Below are 21,053 nucleotides of genomic sequence, written 5' to 3'. Positions count from 1 at the left end.
GCTGCCAGAGAGCTGTTCTTCCAGGGGCTCGGGGGGGTGGGGGGGCGGCGGGGGGGGTTGATGGTGTCAAGATGGGAGAAGGAGGAGGCGTAAGTTGAGTTTAGAGGAGTATGAAATGGGGTTGGGGGGGTTGTCTCTGTTGGACAGCTGAAAGTGCTGATGGTGATATTAAGGGAACAAAATCATTCTCGCAGATGGTCCAGGAGCCTATATTTAGTCGCCGAGAAGGAGGGAAGAGGAGAACTAGGCTCTGAGATAACCCCAGAGGACTCAGGGGTGTGTTTGGAAAACACACACACACGCACACAGGCAGATTGAAAAGAGTGGCGTATGTGCAAGTTTAAGTTTAAGTATGTGTATATATCTGGGGCATGTCAGGTTGTTTGGGTGAGGTAAGGGTGAGAGTCATTCCTCAGGGCATCTCCCCAACCTGACATTGTCACGTTTTCAGGTTGGCATCATAGCATAGGATGGAGACATGCAGACAGATCTGTCAGAACGCAGCTCTTTCATGGCCTGTGCAAACATTAGCAGAGAGACATTTTTATTGTCATCACTTAAAGTTAATTATTATTTGAAAATGATCAAACTACATGGCTTAGTTCAGTTATTCCAAACCACTGGGTTCTAAGAGATCACCTGGTGTACTGTGGAAAATTCTACCATTTCACATAATGGGTGTAAAAACTATTATATTTACTAATGCAAATAATTTCTTTGTTTGCTTACAGTGTGCCTTTGATTAGCAGAACAATTAAATACAGCTCCACTAGGCGGCAGCAACTATTAAATCTAAAAAGCGTGTTCAAGAAGATCTTCAGTATGTTTCTCCCTTCAAGTACTACCTGTGCGTCAGCCTTGTGTTCAGCTAAACAGGCCCCAGTTTTACAGAGAGAAAACAAGTTGTGAGTTAATTCAAACAAGATCATTATATTTCATTTCACATACTTTTGCTGTCATTTTTGATTGGTGGTGCACCTTGGAATTTTTCTAAATCTATCTTAGTCAGTTCTAGTTGGTTCTATTCTTACTTATTATGTAACTCTGTTCTTAGTCCCATGCTATTCTTATCCATGTTCTTTCCTGTTCTATTCTAGTGTAATCAAGTGTAAGTGTCAGTTCTCTAAAAATACAAAAACCTCAGAACTATACAAATATACACCTTATAGTTGCACAGTACTGATATGAAGTACATTTGTGATTAACAAAAAGATTTTAATCAAGTGTAATTAAGTGTCAGGGTTAGGCTTCAAATATGAAGTACTGATATGAAGTACATTTGTGATTGGCAAAAAGATTTGAATCTGTTTCCAAGTGTCAGGGTTAGGCTTCAAATATGTTGTTTGGGTTCTAAAGCCAGCAGAAAAAATTGGATTATTACACTGAATTATTATATTTTTCTACAGTAGAAAACAAGCATTACAACATTTACACTATTACATCTAATAAAGTGCAGTGGTTTTAATTAATATCTGAATAGAAACTTTCCATAAGCTGAGATTCCTGCTTTATTTTTCTATTTTTTAAAGCAGTTAAATTTGGAACTAAATGTTAATTACAGTTCCAAGCTTGGGGGGGTGTCGTTTTCTCTTTAAATAGTCTTCTGTTTGGATATTAACAGTTCTAAAGATAGGAACCCTGAGAGAGTGGAGGCTGGGAACAAACCGACTAACTGAGGCCTGAGAACAGGCACATGTAGTCTATATGATGCATGCATGACCAGATCTCACATGGGTTTGTCCAAAGTCAGGCTCAGGGTCGATTGTTACATGTAAAATCTATATGCATCATTATCAGACTCTAGAATACTTCTTTTGTGTTTTCTCTTTTTTATGAAACTCAGGGGAATTTAACAAAAACCTGGTTTTGTAGTTTGACTTAAATCAGGTCAATTTTCTAGGCTTTAAACTGTTAAAAAAAACCATTACATTTTGCACTTTGGTTACAGCCCCTTTTAAATATCTCTTTGTACTTGTCTCCATCTAGTGGCAATAACGAGAAGTTCTTATTTGCAGGCTTGTGTTTAAATACGTTTTTAACTCGTTAAAAATACGGCTTGTGTTTAAATACGTTTTTAACTCTAATTTAAGTTGTATTCTCTACGTTTTCCTCATCTCAACGCCATATCTTGTTTTATTGATTTTGAATCAGCTCCATTTGTATTGCTTATCTGCCTGAGAAATTAATTCACCTGTTGTTGTGTTATTACTTTAACAAAATTCCAATTGAAGGCTGACCTGATAGTGTAGCTCAGAGCTAACATTTTCAGGACATTTCTGTGGTGTGATGTAGGCACCGATTTCTTAATGTTTGTTAAATTAATTTTTATAAAGAAGTTCAGTGCACAATGAGCCATTAGGTCAAAGATGTGGTTTATTTACTGCAAAAAGATCAGAGGTTTGCTGGTTTGATCCCGTGTGGAATTTGCATGTACTTCCTGCATGTGTGTGGGGAAACACAGATTTCATCAGGTGATTCTGGTTTTCTATCACAGTCCAAGACTTTTAGCATAAAGTCAACTGTTGATTCTAATGTGACCATATGTGTGAGTTAATGGTTGCGTAACCCCACCTTCGTCCATGAAGTCAATGTCAATTTTAAATTTATTGAATCATGACGTGATTGTAGGCATGTTGGCATGGACTGATAAGGCTGAGGTACAGATGTACTTACTTTAATTACCATAAATGTATGGAAGACCTGTGACAACGGCCAAGTAGATTAAAAATGTCACGTGTCTAGTTGTCTTTCGCTGCAACTTTTGGCCTTTTATTAGCCTATAAATATGTGTAGATTTACATTGACAGGATAACCTGTCAGTTAGACTTGTTTTACAAAGCAAATCTTTGTGCAAACTGAGAAAATAGAAATGGAAGATGGTTCGCTTTGGATCTGTAACATTTAGATGTGTTGAAATCTTGTTAAATGTAAATTTTCATTCAGGCACCTCGAGCCAGTGCTCATTTTATCAATGTATTTGTTTATTATTATTATCTTTTAATACATGCATGCACTGTACATTTAAACAAATTGCAGTATCACACAGTCAACAACAGGTGGCAGTGTAAATCCAGACAACTTGCTACTAAATTTACTTTGCTAAAAATGTAACCATCAGTCTTTATATAAACAGCCACTCAGCACCTATAACTAACAATGTTGCACATTTGGTTTGATGCAACTACAATTAGAAATACCATACTCATTATATTTTACACCTTTCCATTCCCTGTCCATGAACTACAATTTTTATAGCTGTAATATAAACACATAAAAGCTGTAAGACAAGTTATGTTTGAAAATAGTACAAAAAGATCCACAACTTAAAACAACATATGCCACATTTTCTAACTGTTGGCATAAACACTGTGTTTTCAGACAACATAGCCTTTTAAATACACATGTTGACCCTTTAATTTGTCCAACATTATTGGAGAAACATGGATAAACATCAGTGTTATTCTCTCATCTGTCTTTTCCAGTAAAGTTCAGGTTCTGTGCTTTTCTTCAGCATCGTTCTGTATCATCTACTGGCTGTGGGAATCAAAACTATTTTACACCAACTTAAAAAATCATATTAATCCTGGCCTTTTCATTTCCAAATTGGGTTGTCATATAAAACGTGGAAAGTAAAACCCAATTTTCCATTCTTTTCATCATGCTAAAAACCCACCACCACAGCCAACATCATTCCATTAACCAGTTCTATTTGTTTTTACAATGTTCGGTGCCACTCGCTTCATCAACTTCCCTCTGCGTCTCTTATACTGAGTTAACATTAAACAAAAACAAAATAAAATACACATCCTTTCATCTGTGTCATTTGTTTAATAAAAGTTAAAGAATATACATGTGTTTCTGCAAAGATCACGCTGACATTAAAGAAGCTCTGCTCTGCCTAAATGGCCTCTGGACGCTGTGATATCCAGTGACAAGTGTACGTTCAGTGACAGCACGGGCACTCGGTGAATGTGACCCAAGCTAAAAAAGATAGCATTTCCCTTCAGGCTATAGTGAGCAGAGTTATTTGGCACAACCTGATGGACACCTCGCAAAGAGAAATACATTCAAGTACATATTCAATACATAATCAACCATATGCACTTGTCAAAGATGATGTCATCATGTTTCCATCAGTCCAGTTGGTGAAACAAACATGTTGTGCATATATGATCAAACAATAGTTGTCAAAAAAAAAAAAAAATCATGACTTCACTCATTCTCATACAGCAGCATACTTTAGTGATTTATCCTCTAATTGAGAAGGCATCTATACACTTTAAACATCCTGCAGATCCTTCAAGATTCTATTTAATTAAAGTTTTTCTGCTAAAAAATATATCACATGAAAAATATTTTAAACTTTCTGGGTTTTAATTTTATATTCCCTTAGCTTTAAAAGTGATTGCGTAGTTTCAATTACACATGTTTTCTGTGACGTCGTCATGATTGTCTCACAGAAATCCTGCAGTATTAATTTACATTTTTTTCCAATTAATTTTTTTAAATATTGTGTCTTGGGATTATGATATCATTGATTTTTCTACTTGGCTTGTTGAGTGACTTCTCACTTCTCTAGACAAAGTCCAAGGATAGTAGTGATGGGTTTTTTTCCTCTCACATTGCCCCTGGCCTCCAGACACGGGGCTGAATGCCTGCCCTACTAGCAATAAAATGTGGTTTAGGTGCCTGGATTGCATTGGCCTTTAGTGCTGGTAAAGAAGCCATAATACTGAGCTCAGGAGCACTCTGAAACTGCTTGGCTGCCTGGAGACCACTGGTGTAGGCAACTGGAGTGTAGGGTGTTGGTACTGAAGGTGGAACAGGATTTGGAATACCAGGGGAAGAGAATTTTGGGAGGTTGGGAAGGCCAGCTTGATAGGATGGAGGTGAAGCCAGGGTGGGGGCAGCGACTGGAGCTGGTGTCAGGAAAGGAACTGGGTTTTGAATGGGACGAATAGTAGGTGGGGAGGTCATGTCAGAGTGATTCAAACGTTCTCCAAGTGTGGTAGCTGAGCGAGGGGCTATGACTTTGGTAGCCAGAGTTGGTGCTGACATAGGTGTGGGTGTAGAAAATCTTTTAATTTCATAGACACGGGCTGTTTTTAAAGGGATCTGCTTTGGTGAGGCTAATGAAGTGCCGACCATTGTTGTTGGGTAGGCCTGCTGCTGCCTCTGGGCTTGGTAGGAGGGCATGGCTGACAAGTTTGCAACACTGCCACTATAGCTGAACATGGCAGGGTTGAGCTGATAGGGCTGCCTTTTCATGAAATCCAGAGCTTTGATTCCCTCTCTTTGGGAACCTCCTCTGCTAATGCCCTCTGGTTTACTTAGATCCTTCTGAGGTCCTCTGGGGATACAGGGACCAAGGAGTGGGTTGTACCCAATGGGAGGTGGTGCACGAACATTTGGGGAGTATTTAAACTGAGAAGGGTCCATTTGGGATGTATTTGTATTGTATTGTGTTGCCATCTCCTGCTGGTAATGGGCCTCTTGTGGGGTATCTACTACATACTTACCCATGCGACACTGTCTGCGGGCAAACATGTCTGCCCCTTTGCCCCCTGCATGAAGAATCTGTGGAGCCTCATGGACAACCCTAGGTTTGGGTGCCACTGGAGGAGGCACCCGGCCCATGGCCGGTTCACCACTCTTTTCTTCCTCAGTGGCTCCATAGTCAACTTCAGTTGGTGGTTGGCCATATTTGTATCGGGATGATCTGTCATCCAGGTTCTGCACCATGCACAAAAGTTCTGGATTTGGTGAGTTCTTTTTTACTTCTGGCACATTGAACATAGGTTTCACTTTTCCACTACGCCGTCGAGCATCAATTAAAATTCCTGTGCGACCAAATGGACCAGAAACAGGGGTTGGAGATACAACTTCTGGTTGGGTGACTGCTGCCATTTGAATTGTAGGTGTGGAAAACTTAGGTGGAAGTGGCTGAGCAACAGGTGGTGGGGGCATTGCAGCAACATGTTCAGGTGCACTTGGTGTCAGGGTTACAGGAGGAATGGGCACTGGAGCCATTAATGGTTGTGGAGGTTGGGGTACGGACGGTACTATCACTGCAGGCGCAGTTGCAAACCGAGCCTGATGAACAGTGGTTGAATGCATTGTTTCTGCAGGTGTAGAGATGGCTGCAGGATGATAGGTAACTCCAGCTACTGGTGCCTGAGGTGGGAGACCCTGAGGAACACAGGATGGTGAAAAGCTCATTGACAAAGGACGTTGTGGTAGTTGTGAAATTACATTGGTAGCATTAAAGGCCAGTTCAGTGGCAGTAGAGAACGGAGGTTGCATAGCAAAGGCTGATGCTGTACGTTGGGTGGTCTTTGTGACAGGTGGTCTAAATTGCACAGGAGCAGTTGCAGCTCGGATGCTAATGAAGCCAGGTGTGAAAGGACGAGCTGTCCTATTAAGAACATTACTAGCAGGCAAGTCTGGTAATGGTGTTTCACATGGTGGCGAAGGACTAGTCAAAATGGTCACTGAGGCAGTAGCAGATTTCGAAGCCACAGGTGAAGATGACATAACAATACTAGCATGACTAACTGAAGAGTATGGTAGGCCCCCATTAGAAACCCCAAAGGTATCAACATTAACTTGACCAGGAGGCTGAGAGAGTTCTTGTTGTGTGGATGCAGGACCAGCTGATATCATCTGCTGATGTGGGACTAGTGGTTGATTCTGCTGCGGTACCTCTGGGTGAATCATCTGAGCCTGCTCTTGAACATGTTGAGGAATGTGAGGCTGTGCAGCCTCCAATTTCTTTGTGAGCTCAGCAGCTCGCTTCCTTTGCTGCTCAAACAATTGTGCCCCTTTGCCTGCTGTGTCACTTAATCCTGGACTTGGAGCATCTTCTGCTCCATCCCCACGGCCTTCGGTGCCTGCAGTTGCCCTCTTCTCCAACATATCCAAGTAGTCACTGTCCCAAGTTGGGTCAGGAGCTGCTGAAAAGTTATCTTCATCAATCTCCGATTCACTACCAGGGAATACACCATCCTCTTCCTGCGAGTCCTGACACTGTGAGCCCTCATCCACACTACCGAAGCTGGTAAGGGTGTACTTTTTAGATCGCTGCCGTCTCTTCTTGAACATCAGCACACCTTTGGAGTGAGGGTTTGGAGCATCTGTCAACAGAGATGCAATTTTTCGACATTTGCTTCGGGCTTCCTTGACTTGTTTATCCTGCTGTGTGTCTCCTCGATTTAGTTCTGCAAGGTATAAAAGTCGGAGCTGTTAGGTTGTGTTTGGTTGGCATATTAAAAATTCACAAGGTAATTTAGAGTACTGGCAATTCTTTAGCTTCTCACATTATTTGAGGTAAGGTACTATATATAATGATTCGCTGTGGCAACCCCTGAAAAAAGGGACAAAGCAAGAAAGGAAAAGAAGAAGATAGGGAAAAAGTCCGGTGCCTGTTATAGATTGTTCTTTTTTTGTTCATGACAGGACTCCTTAGTGGGTTGGACTATTTAAACAGTTCTTGATGATGGCAGAGGGATTTACGAGAGTAAAATTATTTCAAGTTCCTAAAACAACATAGGACTTCAAATAGCTTGGCTACTCTGACAATTTAGAGGTTTGTCCGCCTTGGATGGCAAAGGTCATAGGGCAAATTTAGTGTTATGTATTAATCACAATTCCAACCTGTTTTGTTATTGAAAGAAGTGGCTTTTGGTTTTGCACATGAACATGAGCTTTAGATGATAGGTTTGCCAATTTTCTCGACTTATTGGTTTGTCTTCAGCCCATCTCAAGGGTTACTAACTGAATATAGAGTATATATAAATAAAGAATTAGTGAAACCATGTGAGAATAAATGCTGCAAAACAAACTTTGGGATTGGCTTTATTAAACTCCTTTAACAGTATGTCGAGAGTAGCAGCTAGAATGAACAGACTGGGATAGAAGGGCAGGGTGAACAGGAGTATCCCCACTTTGTCACTTGACACCTAAAAGCAGCTGTGGATGCTTTTCAGGGCTCTCAGATTGATGACTGGGGTTTTAAAACACATAACTGTGGGTAAATATAGTAAACTTTACTGACCACGTCGTTGAACAAACTAAGCTTAGACTGACACCTTCTCCCAATAGACTACTTAATAAAATGTATGATTTGTTTAAATCAGTGTGTAGAGATTTAATATCAAGAAGCAACATTTAAGTTAGCTAATGATGGCTACCTATTTTTGAACTTGGCTAGATTTTTTTCATCACCCAATTTAACTAACTAACTTACTTGTTACTACAATATCATCTGGCCAATTACCTTATTTGTTGCTTATTGTTAAATTCTTACTTATTTCAAATATATACTGGCACAAAATCTATCTAATCATTTTTCAAATTTGAGTACCAGCTGTAACTATTGTTAGTAAAAAACTATTTTTTCTACTTTGACAAGCTTTTGCAATTATTCATAAATGTTGCATTGGTTTGACTTTGTACATAGGTGTAAAGACCCATGTTGAAAACCTGACCATACTTATTGCCCCTGATCTGTACTTACTTGCTTGCTTGGCCTTTTCCATATATGTTGTTGTAAGCTCATCGTCAATGGGTTTACCCACAGGACCCACCATGGGTATTAGCTGACTTCGGGAGCCCAGCATCAGAGCCTCCTTTGCCCTCTCAGGGGACACCAAAGGCACGTTGGCCAGCTCCAGAAAACTGCTGTCCTCTTCTTGCCCTCCATCTCTTGGCCCCTGGTCATCTGCTGAGGAGATGATAGAGGACGTCTCTGTGGATGTCTGGGAGGACCACATTCCTGGAGCAGGAGGCTGATAAATCACCTCCCGTCTTGCCACTCCTGGAAGACCTCCTCCATTTCCATCTACCCGGGTATCCAACAAAGTTGAGTAGATCTGTGCATCTGGTGCACTGTCATAGCCACTCATCTCTGAGGTCTCCCCACCTTCAGGGGAGGTTCGTCCCGTTGGTTTTCCGGGGGTGGAGTTGCTGGGACTGCGGCGTTTCTGCCTGCGCTGCCTCTCGTAACCTGCCACATCTGCATCACTGTCTGTTTCACCGTAATAGGCCTCACTACCAGGTGGAGATGTCAGGCCACTGGTCAGGGAGGAGCGACTACGGTGGACTTCACGGACAGGTGCATGATGAGGCTGGTTGGGAGATACGGCAAGCATAGCAGCACGGTACTCTTTGTCTATACGGGGAGAGGGAGCACGGGTCACAAGGACCACTGACTGAAAACCTGGAGGTGCCCTACAAACAGAAGGAGTGTTGTAAATCGATAATATATTACACCCTACAAACAGAAGGAGTGTTGTAAATTGATAATATATTACATGATATTAGATGTTTGTTTTTTTTCTCGATTGGTCTTGAAAAAGATACTTTGGCCATCCTTTGTTTGACTCACCTTTTGACTCGGATGTGCAAGATTCCAGTAGAGCCATCGATAAGGTTCATGGCCTGGGCGTGGGAAAGTGTTCCACATGGCTCTTCATTGATGAACATGAGCTCATCTCCCTCCTGCAGTCCGGCCCTGCATGCTTTGCTGCGTTTACGCACCTAGAGAAAGGAAGACAAACTTTTGAAACAGGCAGTAAACACAACACAGTGTTCCACAAATTTTAGGTTTAAGCAGCTACAGTTTTTTAAATACATGTCCAAACACAGTATGTGTGGATTCTTCAGATCCTGAGGCCAATGTGTCCATGGGTACAATTTAAAAACTCAGGAACTGTCAAACAAGGCACCTCTGTACAGCAGGAACCAAAACTAATACTGACTGTACTTAGATAGGACTTAAATAGTAAGACAATCAGTTATAAACAATATATATGTATAAAGCATACATTTATTTTTTTAACATTGCGCTGTGCAACTTGAGTTCCTTGAGTTTCTTGATTGTATTACAGCCTTGAGTGCAGGATTGGTCTCTGACATTAGGTGCTGTTATTTGTTTTTGTTTTTAACTCAAGTCCTATTGAAATTATTGAGCTCTATTTATGTTAAGTCCAAAGTTCAGTTACATCCAAGTTGATTCTTCAGCTCTGATTAGATATGTAGGAGAACTCGATGTTTTTCTCTTTGGATGGAAACCTGTGTGATAGTGACTTGTAGTGAATGTTCTGTTCTGACAGCTCCGTGTTGCTGCAGACATATGCCACATATTGCAGCTCAAGTGGGGCACTCGTGCACACTTGAGCAGGAAAATGTCAGCCAGCAGCCATCTTCATTTATGCCAGAGGTCTGTCAGATCCGTAGTATTGTGCCTGTGCCCCCATATTTCCCTAAAGTCCACACTATGTTAGTCATGTCAGATGTTGAAAAAGGTCAGCGCAACACCCGTGGTGTTGATTTCTCTGTACAGGGACTCGTGGACTTAACACATATCTTTAGGATTTTGGAGGTGTTGTGTAGCATTAGTCTAATTACTTTTATTCCAGGCTACTTTGACTGTAGCCTGTAATTAATACCACTGCCTTATTTAGCTTAGCCTTTGAAAGCGACCTGTATCTCATTGGTGGTAAAAGATATCAGCTCTCAATTTTTCACCTTGTGGTTCTCAGTCATAACAGCAACAATAACAAAGCCCTCGCACGTTGGCATCCACAACACAGGCAGCGAAAGACTGACACAAAAAACACATACAATTTTATAAATAAACCTGTTCACATGTATACACACACACACACACACACACACACACACTCAGCTGAGCATTGCTCTGCTCGCCACCTGTTGGACCCGGTGTAGTATGAGACCAGACATAGTTACATCTTCGTGCTGGGTGAAGGAGCACGTCAGGCAGAAACAGCTGTTCATCGACATGAAGGTGATCGGTGTCCAGTGACCGACTTTTCAGTTGAATGCATGCAGTTAACATGTAAAGTACCATGTGACATTAACTTTACGATGAAAGACTCAATAAACTAAATTTGAAGAATAAAAAAAGGTTTAAGGCAACTTAGGTTTAATCTACCAATAGATATTACTCAACAATTAAGGAATAAATTATTTAAAAAGGTTGGTGTAAATACAATACAGCATAAAAATAGCCCTCCCAAAAATTCTAAAAATTAGTTACAGATGACTCATAAATGTAGAAAAATCTTTACTTTCTCTACTTACTATTTCTGTTTTCCAAAAGGTTGAACTACGCCCAATTAGCTGCCAGTATTTGTTAGCTAACACAGCTTTAATGAGCCAAAAATAATGTCCAATGAACATCCTAAATGTAAACTACAGGTAACCAAAGACTAGCTGAGAAATCGCGCATTTTGTCTAAAAATAATGGAAGGTTTCCTGGGAATTCCACCATCCACAATCCATCAAGGAGCTAAATTTAAACAGGACCAATATATTAACCCAAAGGATATTCAAAGGTTAACGAAAGACAATAATGAATTTTTTTATATTTTAACTTTTAAAAAAATCCAGTATATTTCTATTGTTTAACTGAAGCTGCTTCTTTCTTCCTTTTCCATCCTGTTTTTAAATAGCAAAAATCTGCATCCTCTGTACAAAAATGCGTCAGACGGCTTGGTTCAGTCTTGACCCTTCGTTACACTGAGAAAATTCAGTCCAGTCAACATTTTCTGTGACAGAAATGTGACAGGATGTATATAAAACTAGAGTGTTAAAATCAGATCCACCTTTTCCTGAAATAAGATCTCTGTATAAACTTTTATGAGGAAGGAAAAATAGCACAAAACTTTTTTTTTACATTTGGCTAGGCATCCTTGGATTAAATGTGTCAAAGACCAAAAATAGCAGCTTTTTAAAAATTGTTTTACTTTTATTTATACCAGTTTTTTAATCAGCAGTTTAGTCTTTTATCCAGTCCAATGTTTGGTCAGTCCTTCACTGGTGTTAAGCTAACTTTGTGGTCTGTATGTGGGTTACACGTGATTAGCAGTTGGCCTCTACCCAAATTTTGATTTGTAAAACATACATTCATCCATTCAGGACAATTAATCATTTGCAAATTTTACTCATGGATCGACATACTCAAGCGTTGTTGCACATTTTTCCTGTCTTTCTTGTAATACTAATCCTCTGTAGTTAAAGGCACCTTTTTTTTTTTTAAAAGCTGCTTTTGACAAAATGTTTTTTGTGAATTCAGGCTCAAAAGAAGTACAAATATTGCTATACATACATTCATAATCTGTTTCAGTCAAATGAAAATATCACGTGAAATGACTGTTATGCAGAAACCAGTGTTATTTGTAGAATTTTACATGAATTCAACCACAGTGACTTGAACAATGGAATGCAGACCAGTGTGGTCTCAGATAATCCCTGATAACCCAGCAGCTTAAACCTGAACAATCATAGCTGCCGCAATCTGAAATTCTTACAAAGGTGATGACGCAGTGGAAACATCCTCGTTCAGTAGCACAGAACCGATCAATGGCATCGGGTGAATGGTGTGAAGAGTCCACATAAACCCTGTGCAGTTCAGACGCACACACACAGTTTCCACATTTAACTGCTGAGGTGTCCGGAGGTGTCAGATAGTCATCCGTCAAGTCGGGTTTCTCTGTCCCCCCAAATCAAGTCCATATACGAGTTTGGCTTCGTGCACTTTAATCGGATGAGCAGCAATAATTAGCAAACCTACAGCTGCTGAACTTAAAGTTTAAAGTTCAACTTGGCAATCCATCATTGGCGTGGTTCTGCACCAAGACTGTCGCTCAAACAGGACCATGACTCACATTCAGGCCACGGACCAAGCATCACTGCGGCCAAAATTCCATTTCAACCTTCTTCACAGCTCCTTAAATCTCCGACTAGTATATCTCGGCTGATGTTTCACTGTTGCTCAATCTCAACGCTCCTTACTTTTAACCAATGAATTGACCATTTCTGTGACCAACCCTACCTTTGCCACCTGGAGCGGTTTCTGATGCTCCACACCTCCCTGCAGACGAAACCCCCACGGCGCTCCACCCGATAAGGCAATGATCACTTCCTCCGCAACCATTTTTCTTCTTCTTTTTTTTTTTCCTTTTTTGGCTTTGGTTTTAGTTTGTCTTCTCCTTGTTCTTCTTGCCTTCAGTTCACGTCACTTCTCGATTTTCTTTGTAATTATTATTTGAATTGTTGGGGGCCCTTTCAGTGCCTTGGCCCCATGGTTAGCAGTTCAGGGCCCCCCTCACAGAGCTCTGACCTGCTCTTTGCCTGCCACACTGTCCGGGTGCTGACTCCTCTCTCTCTCTTTCTCTGAGTTCAGCTCCAAGGCCGACGCTCACACCTGAACACACCCACTCTCTCTCTCTCAAACACACATTCATCAGCACACGCACTCACACACACACACACACACACTCCCAGCCATCCTGGCCAAGGAGAGAAATATGATGGCACAGGGTCTGTGTCTGCTTACACGGAGGAATGTCTGCCCCCAAACGAGCGAGGGGAGGATCCGACCTAACACTTGTCCTGTCACTCAGACCTGTGCCACTGGGTTGATAGCTCCTCCAAAAATAGGTCTGAACCTCCATCCACCATCAGGACTACGACTGTTCCTGCTCCCGCTGCCTCGGCTCTGCCTGAATCTGCACAGAACCTTCAAATGTCACACGTCTCTGTTGATCTTCTCAGAACTGAGATGTAAGATCTGGTCAGTGGAGTTACATCTTCACTCCCAGGTCGATGAGCTGACCTGAGTGGTCAGTGCAGTTTATGATGATGATCTCAGTCGTGTCACTTTAGTAGAGATCATACGGCCCAGAACCCTTTTCCTCAGTGTTACTGTCCTTTGCCCAACTAGTTCATGCTAACTTTACGCTCATAATTTTTGGCCCCTTTTTTTTTTTTTGCTAGTTCATGCTAACTTTACGTTCATAATTTTTTGCCGTTTTTTTTTAAAATTTATTTTATTGATTTTTTTTTTTTTAGGTGTTCATAAATCAACTCCGTTACCTAACTTAATCCTAGCACAATGTGTCGATAACTACTGCTAGTTTAATGTCTCGGCTCACTTTAACATTGTTAACTGGAAACTATTGTTGGTTAACACCAAAGACACTTTGGTTACCTCTTTCTTTGCTAATGGTTTAAGCTAATTTTGGCCCACATTTACTTTAGTTTTTCTACTACTGAACTCAATCTTTTTTTGCATTTTCTAATATATGTTTTAACTATAGTTTTTGAACCACGCATTTTCTAATATATGTTTTAACTATACTTTATGAACCATTTAAAAAAAAATCTGCATACAGTATAGGCTGAACTATATAACTATTACCTTTTCTTGGCTGACTGAACTACATGTAACTAAATCTGTTCTATATGCTGTGTGTCTGTCTTCATTTAATTTTGAACTTATGTAGTTAACGTAGCTCTTTTAATAGATTATTTTAAAACCATCACCTCACTCTGTAGTTATCTCCTCAGCTTGACCTAAGGAATGGAAACGTCTGTGCTGGAATGCGGTGCGGAGTGAGCACTGACACACGGTGTCTTCAATCATGTCAGACATATAGATAACGCTCACCTTATAAATATTAATGCGCAGAGAACGTGCGTAATATTCAATTTATATTTTATTCATTTATTTTGTAGGCTCTTGAAAGAAGACTTGATGAGAACTAGTTCAGCACATGTCTGAAAAATAGTTCTCTCCTTCTTCCCAGGAGACACTTCTGGGTCTAAATAAACCACACGTTATAACGATCCGTTACATAGTGAAGATTTCCAGACGTAAAGCTGATGAGTGTAGATCATCCGTAGCAACTGTGCCATCTAGTGGTAATAAGGTAGAACGTTGTTGAAACTCTATGTAGATCTCATTGTTTAAGACACAAACGGTGGTGTCGTGGTATGTGCTCTTGCCTTACAGCCAGATCACATGTCTAAGTCTCTGAGTGTCAGTGCTTTCTCCAGCTAAATGCTAAATTTTTTTTTCCTCCTAAAGAACACGGTGTACTTGACATTTTACCCCCGTGGGAAACACATCTGATATGACCCCGAAGTCTTGCATTTTTTTTTTTAAATGTCAAGTTAAAAGGTTGACTCCCCCCTCCTAACCCCCCAACACATCTAACCAGGGAGATAACTGTGACATTTAAGTATTTTAAAACCAGACCTATTTTTATCTTGCTCGTGAAAATACATTTTTATATAAATCCATATTTTTATCTATATGAAAATTAGGCATGTTTAGGCATTTTTCCCAATTTATACATTTTTATATAAATCCATATTTTTTTCCATATGAAAATTAGTTTAGGCATTTTTCCCAATTGTCCAGTCAAACTGATCTGTAATGTCTGTCTTCTCACAAATGAATCTCGCTCACTCCTGACAGACTAATGCTCTGTGTACCCTCAGCTTTTGTCCCATACACACGATGAACTTCTGAACCTGGACGGTGACAGACTGCGCTGCTCGTCTCCCAGGATTCCTGCCGTTCTGGGAGATGAGTGCTGTGTCATCTTCTTCATGACAGCGTAGTGAGCCGGAGCCAGGTGGTCCGTCATAACCTCAGTGGGCTGTCATCGGTGAGTCTCACACACACACACACACAAACACACACACACAAACCCTGCACACCATCTGCCTGGAAATACTATACAACAGGTAAAAGTAAATATTGGCTGCCGTCCCTGTTTGCTGAGCTGGTCTCACTTCCCTTTGTGCAGCAGGGTCACAACATCAGGTGACATTTGACACCAGTGGTTCTCAAAATGAGGAGCTGTTGCAGGGGCGGGGACACGGCAAGGCAAATGTATTTATTTGTTCAACTTTGGAGAAACTGCAGGGACTTTTATATCAATGTAAATATAAGAGCAGGTTAAAGATCTCACTTCATATGTGAACATGTCATCACAGATGAGACAACAACTCTACACTAATACCATCATTTCAGTAGTTGACATGATCATGGTGAATGTTGCTTGATGAAAAAAAGGTTAACCCCTTCAGTCTGCCCTCAGCAATTGCATATATATGCCTAATCCTAATCCTAACCCAAACTCTAACCTCACCCTGTTTCTAAAGCTAAATCCAAACTTAATCTAGAAACTCAAAATACACTCTCACTCAGTGTGAATCTGCAGAATGTCCCCACAACAATAGAATAAGAAATATTTCTCCTCAAGTATAGCTCTTACACACACGTTGACAGTGACTTCTCTTTTATGCCACTTTGTTTATGTTGCTCTTCCTCAGCTCAGATGGCGACACTTCTCTGTCTCCCTTGCGCACTTCACCACTTCCTGTGTCGGTCTTTACTAATCGTTCGTTCTCAGTCCTCTGTCTTCAACGTTATGTTAAATGTCACCTACTGTACATCACTTTTTGTCCTAATCTTCTAAAACCCCTGCCCAGTCTCTCGCCCCCAGGCCTCACCTCGCTCTGCCTCAGATCTCCATCTCAGCAACATGTTCTTCACTTTTACTTTAGGCCAAAAAGCCTGCCAAATTTCCCACAGGGGCAGGGCTACACGGCTTTCCTTCTACAACGCGAGGAAATGGACTTGTGTCTCGGGCATCGATTTTTCTCTCAGCATTATGGGAAGGAGGCGGCAGCAGCGTTCGAGGGCTAAGAGGCCCGGTGGTCGATACAGATTCTCATCACAAACACCGGATGCTGCTCTGTACTCCGATCGGCTCTGCTGCAACAGTGCCGGCGCCGATTGTCATGGGGTGTCTCTATTAATTGGGTAGTTATCAAGCGAGGTAAGACTGATTCTGAGGAATAAGTGATTTTTTATCAGGGATTTACAGTAGGCTTTTGAATAATGCAGTGCAGGAAATTGCAGCAGGATATGTTCTGTAGTGGTCATAAAAGCACTTTAGTCGGAGTGGCAGACTGACAGACGGAGCAGCTGTAATGGAAGAGAAGGAGCAACAGTGGGCACAGATAATGCTTTAATGTAAAGTAAGTATCAAAGTTGCATCCAATAAACATCACACATTGCTAAATTGGCCACTTGGCTCACTTGTTGCAATGAATTATGGGCCGTTAGTGGCCGACTCCTGTTGTCAGTGTGTAGACGACTTCTAAATCAAACTCAGTGAATTATTACTCACATGATAGTTCACCTCTCTCCCTCCTGTTGAAGAGGTAATCGTTAGCAAACGCTGCAGGCAGAAGGTAATTAGGATGAGCAGAAGAAAACATCAACAACCATCACCGACCAACCCATCAGGGGACGGGGATGGGGGGGCAGTGAGAGGTCAACAACATCTTATATGTGTTGGCCTCTCATATGTCTCAACTCCCATAATGCTTTATGGTTCTTTTTTCCTTTGAATGACATCAGCATACGTACACTGAGATTTGAAACCTCACAGTCCCTCAAGGAAACTTGAAACCAGTTGATGAGACCCCCAGCGTTTAATAGCAGATTTCTGTAAATTCAGAATAAATATAAACCGTCTCAGCACTGCCTCCATATCGATATAGAGTGTGTGTTACATTTCTGCCCTGCTCTCCTCAACCACAGCAGGAGGCACCTTCGTGTATGAAGGAATGTGGCAGAGTGATGTAAAAGACAGGATCTTCCCTTAAACACACACAAACTCATGCACTGCCAAGTTGTTTCCCATCGTTTTCCGTCCAATGTCCATCGGCTCCGTCGAAAAGCTCTACTCTTTCAAACCGCTGAACAACTCAGACCAGAACTCATGTTGAAATGAAAGTCCAAATCCGCTCAGTGATTGTCTACATCTTCTGGTCGATTCTCCTCAGTCGTCTTGGATGTTTGGGTGGTGCATCGTCTCCAAACAACACAGAGGAGGTGAAAGGACCAGGGCCTCCTCACCTGATCTTCATCATGGTGGACGACCAGGGCTACGGAGACGTTGGTTACCACGGCTCAGACGTCCACACTCCTGTGTTGGACCGTCTGGCAGCAGAGGGCGTCAAACTGGAAAACTACTACGTGCAGCCCATCTGCTCGCCCTCTCGAAGTCAACTCATGACGGGACGGTGAGTCGTTTCCTCCTCTTTACATCACTGTTCTGATGCAATTCATCGACCCCTATTAATGTTGTTATAAATCTTATAGTGTCGACAGTTTTAGTTTTTTTATGTGAAGTCAGCTTTTTTCTTTTTATGTTTATATAAATTATATATAATTCTATTTTAAATTACACTTATTCTCTACGGTAAAATCAATGATGCTGGGGTCACAGTACTTTTTGAGGTGTTTACCACAGACATTTTAGTAATCATAATTATTAAATTAATTCACAATTAATGATGCATAATTGGTAAGTTATTTGCTACAATTTTTAAATTTATTTTTTTATTCACTTTTAACTCTTCTGAAAAAGTTAAGGTAAAAAAAGTAATACCATGAAAACAATAAACACAAAAACAATAAGGTAAAAAAAGTAATACCATGAAAACATTAAACACAAAAACAATAAATAGTGTCTTGTTTAAACAGGAATACGGTTCCAGTCCAGTCTTCATCACAGATGAGACAACAACTCTACACTAATACCATCATTTCAGTAGTTGACATGATCATGGTGAATGTTGCTTGATGAAAAAAAGGTTAACCCCTTCAGTCTGCCCTCAGATATTGCATATATATGCCTAATCCTAATCCTAACCCAAACTCTAACCTCACCCTGTTTCTAAAGCTAAATCCAAACTTAATCTAGAAACTCAAAATACACTCTCACTCAGTGTGAATCTGCAGAATGTCCCCACAACAATAGAATAAGAAATATTTCTCCTCAAGTATAGCTCTTACACACACGTTGACAGTGACTTCTCTTTTATGCCACTTTGTTTATGTTGCTCTTCCTCAGCTCAGATGGCGACACTTCTCTGTCTCCCTTGCGCACTTCACCACTTCCTGTGTCGGTCTTTACTAATCGTTCGTTCTCAGTCCTCTGTCTTCAACGTTATGTTAAATGTCACCTACTGTACATCACTTTTTGTCCTAATCTTCTAAAACCCCTGCCCAGTCTCTCGCCCCCAGGCCTCACCTCGCTCTGCCTCAGATCTCCATCTCAGCAACATGTTCTTCACTTTTACTTTAGGCCAAAAGGCCTGCCAAATTTCCCACAGGGGCAGGGCTACACGGCTTTCCTTCTACAACGCGAGGAAATGGACTTGTGTCTCGGGCATCGATTTTTCTCTCAGCATTATGGGAAGGAGGCGGCAGCAGCGTTCGAGGGCTAAGAGGCCCGGTGGTCGATACAGATTCTCATCACAAACACCGGATGCTGCTCTGTACTCCGATCGGCTCTGCTGCAACAGTGCCGGCGCCGATTGTCATGGGGTGTCTCTATTAATTGGGTAGTTATCAAGCGAGGTAAGACTGATTCTGAGGAATAAGTGATTTTTTATCAGGGATTTACAGTAGGCTTTTGAATAATGCAGTGCAGGAAATTGCAGCAGGATATGTTCTGTAGTGGTCATAAAAGCACTTTAGTCGGAGTGGCAGACTGACAGACGGAGCAGCAGTAATGGAAGAGAAGGAGCAACAGTGGGCACAGATAATGCTTTAATGTAAAGTAAGTATCAAAGTTGCATCCAATAAACATCACACATTGCTAAATTGGCCACTTGGCTCACTTGTTGCAATGAATTATGGGCCGTTAGTGGCCGACTCCTGTCAGTGTGTAGACGACTTCTAAATCAAACTCAGTGAATTATTACTCACATGATAGTTCACCTCTCTCCCTCCTGTTGAAGAGGTAATCGTTAGCAAACGCTGCAGGCAGAAGGTAATTAGGATGAGCAGAAGAAAACATCAACAACCATCACCGACCAACCCATCAGGGGACGGGGATGGGGGGGCAGTGAGAGGCCAACAATATCTTATATGTGTTGGCCTCTCATATGTCTCAACTCCCATAATGCTTTATGGTTCTTTTTTCCTTTGAATGACATCAGCATACGTACACTGAGATTTGAAACCTCACAGTCCCTCAAGGAAACTTGAAACCAGTTGATGAGACCCCCAGCGTTTAATAGCAGATTTCTGTAAATTCAGAATAAATATAAACCGTCTCAGCACTGCCTCCATATCGATATAGAGTGTGTGTTACATTTCTGCCCTGCTCTCCTCAACCACAGCAGGAGGCACCTTCGTGTATGAAGGAATGTGGCAGAGTGATGTAAAAGACAGGATCTTCCCTTAAACACACACAAACTCATGCACTGCCAAGTTGTTTCCCATCGTTTTCCGTCCAATGTCCATCGGCTCCGTCGAAAAGCTCTACTCTTTCAAACCGCTGAACAACTCAGACCAGAACTCATGTTGAAATGAAAGTCCAAATCCGCTCAGTGATTGTCTACATCTTCTGGTCGACTCTCCTCGGTCGTCTTAGATGTTTGGGCGGTGCATCGTCTCCAAACGACACAGAGGAGGTGAAAGGACCAGGGCCTCCTCACCTGATCTTCATCATGGTGGACGACCAGGGCTACGGAGACGTTGGTTACCACGGCTCAGACGTCCACACTCCTGTGTTGGACCGTCTGGCAGCAGAGGGCGTCAAACTGGAAAACTACTACGTGCAGCCCATCTGCTCGCCCTCTCGAAGTCAACTCATGACGGGACGGTGAGTCGTTTCCTCCTCTTTACATCACTGTTCTGATGCAATTCATCGACCCCTATTAATGTTGTTATAAATCTTATAGTGTCGACAGTTTTAGTTTTTTTATGTGAAGTCAGCTTTTTTCTTTTTATGTTTATATAAATTATATATAATTCTATTTTAAATTACACTTATTCTCTACGGTAAAATCAATGATGCTGGGGTCACAGTACTTTTTGAGGTGTTTACCACAGACATTTTAGTAATCATAATTATTAAATTAATTCACAATTAATGATGCATAATTGGTAAGTTATTTGCTACAATTTTTAAATTTATATTTTTATTCACTTTTAACTCTTCTCAAAAAGTTAAGGTAAAAAAAGTAATACCATGAAAACATTAAACACAAAAACAATAAATAGTGTCTTGTTTAAACAGGAATACGGTTCCAGTCCAGTCTTTTTTTTTTTTAACTGTGTGGAATTTCTCATTTCTTTCTGTCTTTACTCTGCTGTTATCACAAGGTTTTTTTTCTCCTCTCAGCTACCAAATTCACACTGGACTCCA

General features: G+C 41.1%; 2 protein-coding genes and 1 long non-coding RNA gene across 3 annotated transcripts in view; 2 read left to right on the top strand and 1 right to left on the bottom strand.

The window, feature by feature from the left end:
- Positions 1–17,799, top strand: part of LOC112487881 (uncharacterized) — a 20,386-nt gene extending 2,587 nt beyond the window's left edge. Inside the window, exons 2-3 of the long non-coding RNA XR_003051380.1 lie at positions 15,310–15,479; positions 17,674–17,799. This is a non-coding gene — a long non-coding RNA (uncharacterized LOC112487881). The remainder of the gene's footprint in view (positions 1–15,309; positions 15,480–17,673) is intronic.
- synpo2la (synaptopodin 2-like a) lies at positions 3,815–13,784 on the bottom strand. Its single transcript, XM_008321485.3, has 4 exons — positions 12,857–13,784; positions 9,386–9,537; positions 8,516–9,228; positions 3,815–7,217 (listed from the first exon to the last, which is right to left on the bottom strand). The coding sequence occupies exons 1-4, from the start codon at positions 12,956–12,958 to the stop codon at positions 4,618–4,620; spliced, it is 3,567 nt and encodes a 1,188-aa protein (XP_008319707.1). The 5' UTR covers positions 12,959–13,784; the 3' UTR covers positions 3,815–4,617.
- Positions 17,800–18,998: 1,199 nt separating the features above from the next.
- The window catches only part of LOC103386998 (arylsulfatase I), a 5,918-nt gene continuing 3,863 nt past the window's right edge, over positions 18,999–21,053 (top strand). The window contains exon 1 of the mRNA XM_008321478.3: positions 18,999–20,507. Within this exon, the coding sequence (XP_008319700.2) occupies positions 20,212–20,507 (296 nt within the window). The 5' untranslated portion in view covers positions 18,999–20,211. The remainder of the gene's footprint in view (positions 20,508–21,053) is intronic.

This window comes from Cynoglossus semilaevis, chromosome 12 (genome assembly GCF_000523025.1).
Source record: "Cynoglossus semilaevis isolate Cse_v1.0 chromosome 12, Cse_v1.0, whole genome shotgun sequence".
In the NCBI taxonomy this organism is placed as follows: domain Eukaryota; kingdom Metazoa; phylum Chordata; class Actinopteri; order Pleuronectiformes; family Cynoglossidae; genus Cynoglossus; species Cynoglossus semilaevis.
Note: the sequence above shows the minus strand (reverse complement) of the source record. Positions and strands in the feature narration are given on the sequence as shown.

What these genes read in the sequence shown, in the direction of transcription:
- synpo2la (XM_008321485.3), bottom strand. Translation starts at nt 12,958, where the DNA reads ATGGTTGCGGAGGAAGTGATCATTGCCTTATCGGGTGGAGCGCCGTGG. An exon ending in AACCGCTCCAGGTGGCAAAG is followed by an intron (nt 9,538 to 12,856) that starts GTAGGGTTGGTC and finishes TCCTTTCTCTAG; the next exon opens with GTGCGTAAACGCAGCAAAGC. An exon ending in TTGCACATCCGAGTCAAAAG is followed by an intron (nt 9,229 to 9,385) that starts GTGAGTCAAACA and finishes TTCTGTTTGTAG; the next exon opens with GGCACCTCCAGGTTTTCAGT.